An 11,143-nucleotide genomic window follows, 5' to 3' on the forward strand; every position below is an offset into this window, starting at 1 on the left:
AAAAATTTAAGTCTTATCTGAACCCAAGTATATTCCGCTTGTTAACCTTTAGTTGAGAACAATACTAAATACTAAACATAATGTTACTACGCATATCCGAAGTATACGACAATTAGATAAAACTATACAACCAATCTTAGAAATCTATTCAGATTGTAAAACAATAATCAGAATTATTCTGAACAACCAACTACAAAAACCGATGAAATCCGAAACACGTACCTACGATAAACTCGTCAGAACCACCCCGGTTTGATCTCCCGGAGCCAATTACACCGCAATTGACTTTAGGTGATGACTTTGCTTGACTAGATTCGTTGCCACCGGTGATGGTTTTTGCGAGTAAACCTAGGCTTAAGGATCAATTATGCCACTGAAGCATCCTTCGGTTAGTAGATAAACACCGAATTGTGGACTACCGGTGGTGGATTTGGGGTGGTCGATTGAAGGAGAAAGGGGGTTGATTGGTTTGAGGAGAAGAAACTGATAGTGCATGTACTGGAATCATGGAAGAAACCATAAAATTAACTGTAAAATACTTGAAGGAGAGAGTTCCACGTGTTCACATAATAGAATGTTAAAATAACATGAAGACTTGTTATGAGAATAACACATGTCCAAATAAACATTCTTTTATTATAATAGTAGATTATTATTATTAGTTTTAATAACGACGACTTTCGTTGCTACACTCTAGTCAGACTATGTGATATTACCTGGACTCACGCTGGTTTCAGATTTCCCTCAGGAAACCATATAGTCGGCTGCCACTTGACAGTTGTTGTGCCGCCACAAGAACGGAACTCTATAGCGTAACACACGGTGAGACGAAAACCCGGGTGAGCTCGGGATTTGAACTGACAACCTCACATGGCCTAATTCAAATATTGCATTGTCAATATTGGCCAACTAGGTTAAATAATTTTTTTTAAATAATTGTTTTATATAATATATCATATATTTTTTAAATAAATACATTTACAGCCAATAAAAAATATGCTTTTTGTGTAATCGTATTATCCAATTAAATAAATTATGGTTTTTAATAAGAAAGAGATGTGAGAAATCAAAACAATAAAAAGAAAAGTTGACACACAACATATAATATTAATAGAAGAGAAAGACGAAAACTAAATTTTAGGTTGTGTAAAAAGTTAACACGTGTCGCCAATTTTTTTATTTATTGTTAGATTAGATAACAGAAGATTAAAAAAATAAGATTTTTTTAAGAATAACATTATTACTTTAATCAAATAGAAGTTTTTCAGTTAAAATATATTTAATTGTCTTAACTACTTTATTGACTAAACTATGCATTACATATATTTATAACTTTCAACATAGTCATTAATATTTTTATCGGCTCTATGACGCAGGAGGGTGATAGTTAAGACTTGAAAATTCAACGCGAACAGTTATACATTTAAAAGACAAATCCCACACAAAAACAATTATGCATATTCAAAACTCCAAATGTAATAAAACAAACCACATATTAACACAAATCCTTAAAACAAAATTACAGAAAAAGACCCAAACACAAAATATTTACCAATATCTATAATTTTTACACGCGCAATAAATAATAATCAGAAACGAGTTGTTCATGTAGCCACAACCAAAGAATGATTTAACTGCAACAGCCGCCGGATTGAGAAGCTGACCCGCTGGAGCCGGAAGGCCCGGGAATACCACCATATCCAACTTTGATTCCATAAGACTGTCACCCATAGCCACAATCAAATATATTAGTAAATGATTGATTTTAGTAATATAAAATGACAAAAAATTTTAAAAAATACTAAGACTTGCCTCATTTGATACATCAAAAACCCCATCCTGAATCTTTTTATAGATTGTTCCAGCTGTGTTAATGAATGCCTGAAAAATATTACCAAACATTAGAAGACAAAAATACAACTAGCCACATTATTTTAGTTTATCATATGTATAATCAGGATCATGTCAGAATTTGCAAATAATTTAAGAGTTTTTATGACTTAACTACCAATCATTCTATTTATATTATTTGAGGGTAGTTTTGTAATTTATTATACTTACTTTTGTGATTACATATAAGTAATCACACGTTTATAACTTTATATTCGAATCAATGAATTAAAGAAAATTGGTTTTTATTGGTCCCAACTATTCCATTTTGGTCGGCGTTGGTCCCAACTTTCATTTTGGCTTGCAAAGGTGCCAACTTTAACACCCGTCTCTTCCACCAGTTCATTATTAACAAAGTATTAACTCCGTTATGTAATTGATGACGTGTCCATCCTACTTGTCCAACACATATGACATGGCTGCCTACGTGGATTTTAGCTTATACTTAACATGTTTACATTGAATCCACGTAGGCAACCATGGGAAATATTCACATCTCCTTCATCGCCAGATTCCTGCTGTAGATGCCGGAAGTTGTACCAGTTCGTCGGAAATAGCTTAGAGTCGACTCGCCCACAACCTTAGTAACCACCATCGATCACTTGGCATCACCGGCCGCGTTTAAGTATAAGTTAAAATTCATGTAGGCAGCCATGCCATATGTTTTGACAAGTAGGATGGACATGTCATCAATTACATAACGGAGTTAATACTCCGTTAGTCGCCGACTGGTGGAAGAAACGAATGTTAAAGTCGGGACCATTGCCAGCCAAAATGAAAGTTGGGACCAACGCCGACCAAAATGGAATAGTTGGGACCCAAAAAAACCAATTTTCCTAGAATTAAATAGACTATGTGTAGTGGAGGGACTACAAAATGGGGCGACCTGCCATGTGACGCTCAATCACCAAAGGGTGGGTTTTTGTTTTAGGAGTGTAATGGTGTTGTACCCCATATATATATATATATGTGTGTGTGTGTATGTGTATATATATATATATCACACACACATACAAACTATTATAATAATAATAATATATAAACAAACATGGCAGGCGGCAAAAACTAGTCGCCCACCCCTTTATCGCCCCACTACGGATAGCCTAATAGATAACAAAACTACCCTCAAATAATATTCAATATATAAATAAACTGATTGGTCATAAAGTGATTCTGAAGTTCTTGAACTATTTGAAAATTCTGAAGTGATCCTGATCTTGTATATATATTCACTTTTGTTTTAAGAAAGAACCGCATAACGCACTTGTACGTAATGCATAAATGATTATTACAAGTGATGGAAGAGAGAAACACAGATGGCTGTATTACTTTCAAAGGGGTAAAAAAGTACAAATGCATTATGCGGTTCTCAACATATTATCAATTCTGCAAAGAACGCCCCTCTATATACATATAATATATTATATATAACAAACAAAAATAATCATGATTTCAGTATTACTTAAAATCAATAATTTAGCCAACTCTTATCTAGCAAACTAACCAAAACTTTTAAACTTAAATTTATAATTACTTAACCGTCAAGAATGTTTCATGATACGTTTTAACTTTTTATTAGTTTAGTAACGTTACAAAACACGAATCTTACCTCTTCAACATTCTGAGCAGTTTTTGCAGAAGCCTCCATGAATATTAAACCATGTTCCTTTGCAAATTGTTCTCCTTCTTCCGTGCTAACAGCTCTTCTGTGTGCAAGATCACACTTGTTACCAATAAGCATAATAGTCATGTTTGCATTTGCATGCTGTCTCGCATCCTCTAACCAACTCGCAAGGTGATTAAAAGTTTCCCTCCTGCAATAAAAAATAATTAAAAACACTTCCTTTTAAAAAAATACAAAAAGAAAAAGAAAATACAACCATACAATCGACATTCATACCTAGTAATATCATAAACCAGAAGTGCACCGGCAGCACCTCGGTAGTAAGATCTTGTTATAGATCTGAATGATTCTTGACCCGCCTGATAGAAAATAAATAAAAGATATATTTAAATACAGTATTTCTTGTTCGGATTTAATCTCTGAGGTTTGCCCATTTTAACCCTTTTCATCCTTTTCACTAACTCAGTTATTTTTTTCTGTTAAGTTGAAGGGCATTTCAGTCATTTTACAACTAGCAAACCTAAGAGACGAAAACCTAACTTAACACATTTTTTAATTTATACACGTTATCAAGAAAGGTGAAACAAAACTAACCGTGTCCCAGATCTGAAGCTTTATTGGTTTGTTGTCGATCGTGATCATTCTGGCCCCAAATTCAACACCAATGGTCAAATCATGAACCGGTTGAAAACGTTTGTCTGTGAACTGTAGAAGTAGGCATGATTTTCCGACACCTGAATAAAAATAAAATCTTTCACATTAGTTGCATTTTCCCATCATCAATGTCCAATCTAAGCAATTAATGCGGAAAAATATCGGATATCGGACGTAGCAAGTAGGAGTTGATTGAGACTTAAAACACTAACATTGAACACTAATACTGATAATTAAGACTTAAAGCACTGATATCGGAAATATTGATGATATATCGGTCTAATATTGCCGATATTATCGGTACCGATATTTTAAACGGTATTATAACAAGGGACCGATAACCAATATATCAGCAATACGACTGCATAATGTCAGATCATAGTTGTCAAGAATATGTGTTTAATAGCTTATCACATTGAAGTGGAATACTTTTGTATTGCTCAAGATTTTGCTTTCACGGTTATATTCAAATAGGAATTTTGTATCAACTATAAGATTTAACATAATCATTACAAGAAGCTAAAAAACAACAGATTCTGGAAACCATCTAAATAGAATAGGGATCTTAAGCTTCATATCTAGAATCTATGATTTAATAAGCATCAATTCACAGAAAGTTAACCTAAATCGATCCACCGAAAAGTTGATCACATCAAACTTAATACAGTACATAAAACATCTTTCACTTCAATAATATTACTTTCTTGAATATAACTTGAACAAGTAAAAATTATCCTAAATCAATGATAAAACTAAGCGAAAAGACCAATCTATCCCAAATGAAAATACAAGTGGATCATTGAAGTCCTAGACTTGTTTACAAGCATATTTGGTTAAACAATATATCATGAATCATGATACAGATTTAACTTTTAAGTTAAGAGTTTGAAGAAATTATTGTTCAATTCCAGACTCATTGCTTATATCCAAATACTAATTACTAACTCTGTTTAGGGGAGCAAACGAGCCGCACTGTTCGCGAGCTACTCGAGCTCGGATCGATAAGAAGCTCGTTTAGTTATCAAGCTCGAGCCTTGTATGGGAAGTTTTTTAGGCTCATTGAGCCTCAACGAGCCTTGTGGATATTTATTTAAGTTTTACCTTTTTTTTGACTTCTATGTATTAATTTCACAATACACAGTTGAGCTCGAGCCAAGCTTTGGCTCGTTTAAGGTACTACACAAGCTCGAGCCGAGTTTAGGAAAATTAAAATGTTTTTCTCAAAAGTATATAAAAATAATTAAAAATACAAAACTATTAACAAAATATAAATGAGCCGAGCTCAAGCTCCCGTAATTCAAAACGAGTGCGCCACTCGTTTACAGCTTCAAAATTAGGTCATCAAAATTTTAGGTTTTAATTAATAAAATCAACAATTCGATATTATTGTTCAATTCCAGATTCATTGCTTATACTGAAATACTTATTGTGTTTAGGAGTACAAACGAACCGAGCTGCTTGCAAGCTACTCAAGCTCGGATTGATAATAAAAAAATCGAAACAATCCGAGCTTTTTCAAGCTTGAGCCTCAAATAAAGCTCGTTTTTTTATTGAGCTGAAGCTCGAGCCTTGTATATTTTAAAGTTTCACCTCTTTTGGACTTCTAGCTATCGTAGGTCAAAACGAGTCGAGCTCGAGCCTAGTTTTGTCATAAAAATTCCAACTTTTATAAAATAAAAGCAACAACTCCTTAAATCAAGCAACTAAAATCATGTCAATTTCATAAATAATTCGATTAACACCAAAGTCAACACAAGTCAAAGATGAAATTGAAAGAGATCAAAAGCGATTACCGGTATCTCCAATGATGATGTACTTGAACAAATAAGCATAAGACATGATGGCTGGCTACTTCAAGATCTTCACAAACTTGAATTGAATAAATAGTTTTTAAGATCGATTTGGATTTAAGAGATTAGTGATCGATAAAAGCTGCACCGATTTGGGGTTTTTAGGTATTTGTATAACTTCTAGAGAGAATAATACTTATATAATATTATATATATATAGTGTATAAAACATGTAAAAACCCAAACCAAAACCGATTATTAATCGGTTTTGACTTTTTTTACCAAACGAGCCGGTTTCAACTTAAACTAGTTTTGAGTTTTAAATCGGTTTGTGTACCTCTGATAATGGAAAACTGACCCACCTGATTATCTTCATTCTCTGGAACCTTGAGGTGGAAAAAAATTATCAAATCGAAACTGAATCGGCTTGGAAACAATTAAAACCGTAGGTTCAGAACCAGTTAACTTGACGGGAAAATGATTAAAATAGGTTATGAACGAGTCAAAACCGATCATGAACTGGCCAAGAAACCGGTTTCAACCCGATTCAAAACTCATCATAGATAGGTTTTGACTTTGGTAGATCAAACCGAACCGGATTAAAATTTGGAACCGGTTTGTGCACCTCTATCAAAGACCACCCCAGAAGGAAATACAACATATGTTAGACAACCACTAACCCAACTTAGAACCTCTATTTCGTTATGGATGGAACCAAAATTTAAGATCTCCACTTTTTTTATGTAAAGTTTTTAAATGTTTCATCTCAGCTACTTGGATCATGACCATTGGCAATAAATAAGTGATGCAGGTTAATCAATATTAAGAAATTAATTTCTCCCTACCAAACCCATTTAACTAAACCAAAAGCATGTCAAATCGGTCAAGAACAGGTCAAAAACCATCCGTAAACTGGTCAAGAAACCAATTTCAACCAGAATCGAAACCAATCATAAATAGCCTTTGACTTTTGTGACCAAACCAAACATGTTTAAGGTTCGAAACTGGTTTGTGCACCTGTACTGGAGACCATCCTCATGAGGAAATACACTATAGATGAAAAAACTCTTACCCAACTTGGAACCTCTATTATATTATAAATAGAACTTGAACCCAAAATCTTTCATTTTTTTTTTAATTTTTGAGTGTTTCACCTTAATCAATAAATAAGTAATGCAAGTTAATTAAAATTAAGAAAATAATAATAATAATAATAATAATAATAATTATTATTATTATTGAAGATTTGCTTTTGAGATTTTACATAATATATAACAATTAACATTGTCTATTTAGTATTTGACTACAAGAGAGAATCACTCATTTGATTAAGAAATTATAATAGTTATATGATTGTATCAATAATGTTAGGTATTCTAAATATTTTAGTTGTATAAGATAATAGTCGGCCCAAGAAAGATATATTGTATTAATTAACTATAAAAAAGGATTTAAGTAACATGATTTATAATAACTAGTATTTAAACCTGTTTCCTTCATGTTAAATTGCAAAAAAATAAATATTGCATAAAAAGTAAAGTTATTCATACTCAAACGCTGATTAAAATAAGCAACCACAACATGAAAAAGGAAAAAAAACACATAGAAACGTTAATAAAAATCACTTAAAAACAAAAGGAAATTATGAAAACATAACGCTTTGACAATCTATATGGTTATGCTTCGATTACTTGTTCATTATGACGCACAACTTCGTTATAAATGAAACTTACCTTGAAACTTGGATAAAAATAAGCTTGTCGTAACCATATATTCGAAATTTCACTAAACAACAAATTGAAAAGGATGCAAGAGAAAAAACAAAAACACCCTAAGTGTAAATTCTAAATTTTATGGGAGGGTCTTAGCCAATTAACCCATCTACAATCATAGCGTGGGCTAATTATTCGATGGTGATTTTATAAAATCCTTAATGTTGTCGCATTTTGTTATTTCGTTTTCAACTTACCGCAAGAACTAAACGCATTGTCGGCATGGGCCAAGTATGGGGTGAGCACCGCACCGGGACCTTTCCAAAATGGATGTAAGGCCACGATCCCGGTGCCCTACTTTAGCGTCGGATTTACTCATAAACACAGTTCTTACAAATCAGAGTTAATTTAAACTTTTCGCGGAAACGTTAACTTCAACTATTCGTTACAAAACATTCAATATTTTCTTTAAAACCATAACATAAAACATCATATTTAAAACATCATTTCCTCCATCTTCAGATGTCAGCCATTCAATCCATGCCATGTGTCGTCCTCATACTAGCTCTTTCAACATATTCACATGCGTGCATACTAAAAGTCAGCTACGCTGAGTAAGTTCTAGTTAATCAAGCAACTTACCATACAACCATTACATGAATTATATACGTATCCGAAGACACATAGCTCGCTATCTATCCTGCTCAACTTACCGCTTGACCACTTTAGTGTCACCTACGTCTTAGCCATTTTTTTACGGGAGTACGTAGAGGCTTACCCTCCCACGTTCTCTCGTTATGCCACTTTAATAACGGAGGAACGTAGAGGCTTGTCCTCTCACGTTCTCTCGTTATGCCTCTTTAATAACGAAGGCACGTATAGGCTTACCCTACCACGCACAATCGTCATGCCACTAGCACCCTTAGTAGACCCCTTACCACTTCTACCACACTTTAATCTGCTTGTCTACAACACAGTTTATCATTTATACAATAAACAAGTCACATAATAACATTCGCACACTTATAATCACTTGAGGATCATTTCCTTTTCCGACACGTGCAATATCCGAAGATTGTTCATGCATCATCAAACATTCATTCATAACCTCTACATGAGGGCTAACTCATACATCATTTATAGCATACACTTACCACTTAAGGTAAGTGTATTCACACTTCACATCGAGTATGCACACAGCCTCGAAAACATAACAAGGAAATAGGGCTAGAAACTCACATGAATCCTGTTACGTTCACCGTTAATGGTTATTCCATTCTTTAGCTGTGCACGACTAACTGTATAACAATTACACGTATCAGTTAACTATTACTATTCATATCGTATGTCTAGCTTAATTATAACCCACAACGAACGGGGATCCGAGGGCAGCAGGGTTCTAGGGGCGGCAGCCCCTAGCAGGGTCCAAAGGGCAAAGCCCCTGGCTGGGGTTAAGCTGCCAGGTCAGCTTGGAAAAATTTTATTTTCATTAACTGTCTTAACACATTTTTCATTAGAATTCTAATTTATAAAGTTCGAGAGCTTCTTTGGAATTAATCCATTTTAGTACAAGTCCAGGGACCTTTCTGTCAATCTTTCAAACTTAGTTCGTTATCCAGTTCCTAATTTCTGATTCGTTATTCAGTTCCTTGATGAATTAGGGTTCCATAACGAATGAAATATTGATTCGTTATATCATGACGAATGACCACTTTATGGACCTTCATAACGAATTGAACTTCATGCAAAAGGAACCTTTATAACAAACTGACATTATAACGAGCTGCTTAAATAATGAACTGGTTCGCTATTCTTCCCTTAACGAATTAACATACGAATTGCTTGACGAAAGAGCTAGTTCGTTAATGCTCCGTAACGATTTAGGGTTATGACATTTTGTCAGACGTCACATCAGAACATTCCCTGATGTGACTCAACCTCCGACGCCGCCTTTCCGGCGCCGTTGTCGCCGGAAAAATGGGTTCTCGCCGGAAAAGCGAGATCTCGCATGTTTCACCACCGTTTTCACCGTTTTTCATCCCGTTCGATCCAGATATGAGCTAGGGTGATCCCTAAGCTCATCTTTTGACCGGTTCATACCCGATTCCATCCGGATCTCGTGACTTTAATGGTTTAAGGTGTCGGCTCGTTGTTTCGTGACTAGATCTAGCGGGTTTGGGTCCATACAATATCATACTATCATTACCTCAGGTCGGAAATCTATTCTTCTTGTTGGTTTTGGCTAGAGAAAAGAGAATAAGAGAGAGAGAGCGCGCTTAAGTGTGTGTTTGGATGGTGTATGGAATATGTGAAAATGATGGATTAATGGGGGATTATGGTTTATATATTATGGGCCATGGGCTTGAGCCCATGGTCTATCCCCATTTCTTTCTAATCCAAGTCCATTATATCTCTTTAATTATTTATCTACTAATCCAAGTAAACTTTTCTACCGTAAATAAATAATATATTTACTATTATTTTTAGAATTTTTAGGATGTTACACCATACCATATATATACAATAACTTTAAAACCACTAACCTTTTTACACCGTTAAATCAAACAATTTAAAAAAATAACCCATTAAATAAATCAAACAAGTTAACCTAGATTCTAAACTAAATGAGTGCCAAGTTAGAAAAGGATGTTGGTTATTTTAGTGTTATTGGATTAATTTGTCGATGGAGGAAATAACGTTAGATATTAAACGAGTTATGTGACGCGGGAGTGCAGGCTTGTTTAACAATAATGTTATTTGGGCTTTGTATACTTGGGCTTAAGTGTAATGTTAAGTGGGCTCTTAACTAATTTATTTGGACTCATAGGGGAATGGGTTTGGATTATATATTAATCTGTGTTTATTAATTCCCTACATAATAATAAATTATCTGACTCCATCGAAGATATTGAACAGAGAAGACGGTTACTTCTTCTCTGGGTCTTCATCACCAATTCTTCAAAAAAATCCAATTCCATCTACAGAATTCTCTGTCTTATCCGATAAATCATTGTGTGTAACCCACAAATAAGTTTATCTGGAAATGATTCACGATTCAAAGATTAATCCATGCAATTGTTCAAGAAACTAAGATTGAAATCATGATTACAGGCTTGCATCATTGATCGAATTCATCCTCCGGTGTAACATCCTAAAATATTCTAATATAAATAAAGAAAGTTGCGTTAAATTGTCGTGCGTTAATAATATTAACTAACGTCTAATATGGAAAAGATCATGGACTTGGATTTAATTAAGATGGGTTAAGGGTAATGGGCCTTAGGTCCATGAGCCTTAAGGGGTATAAATACCTCCTTAAATCACCCTTAAACCCTAAACCATTATTCATTTCCATCTTATTCTCTATACATCCAAAACACACACACCACACACCACCAAACACGGCCGGCGGCCGAGAAAGGTGAAATCCGAGCAAGAAAACGTGATTCAAGATTTATACAAGATCCAAAGTT

At 34.2% G+C, this 11,143-nt stretch overlaps 1 protein-coding gene across 1 annotated transcript; it reads right to left on the reverse strand.

Moving 5' to 3' along the window:
- Window positions 1-1,473: 1,473 nt before the first annotated feature.
- Window positions 1,474-6,147, reverse strand: LOC143558257 (ras-related protein RABB1c-like). The gene is made up of 6 exons (XM_077047126.1): window positions 5,962-6,147; window positions 4,109-4,248; window positions 3,791-3,873; window positions 3,500-3,704; window positions 1,813-1,881; window positions 1,474-1,720 (listed from the first exon to the last, which is right to left on the reverse strand). Exons 1-6 carry the CDS (start codon window positions 6,005-6,007, stop codon window positions 1,631-1,633), a joined length of 633 nt encoding a protein of 210 aa, XP_076903241.1. The 5' UTR covers window positions 6,008-6,147; the 3' UTR covers window positions 1,474-1,630.
- Between the last annotated feature and the right edge of the window lie 4,996 nt (window positions 6,148-11,143).

The sequence above is a fragment of the Bidens hawaiensis genome, unplaced genomic scaffold, assembly GCF_021521415.1.
Source record: "Bidens hawaiensis isolate Kalapana, Puna unplaced genomic scaffold, B.hawaiensis_p1.1 tig00019386_1, whole genome shotgun sequence".
Taxonomy (NCBI): domain Eukaryota; kingdom Viridiplantae; phylum Streptophyta; class Magnoliopsida; order Asterales; family Asteraceae; genus Bidens; species Bidens hawaiensis.

Bases quoted from the DNA above. Each gene is read 5' to 3' on its own strand.
- LOC143558257 (XM_077047126.1), bottom strand. From the start codon at position 6,007: ATGTCTTATGCTTATTTGTTCAAGTACATCATCATTGGAGATACCG. The intron at 1,882-3,499 runs GTAAGATTCGTG...AATATTTTTCAG, and splicing joins CTGCTCAGAATGTTGAAGAG to GCATTCATTAACACAGCTGG. The intron at 1,721-1,812 runs GCAAGTCTTAGT...TATGGGTGACAG, and splicing joins TTTTTGATGTATCAAATGAG to TCTTATGGAATCAAAGTTGG.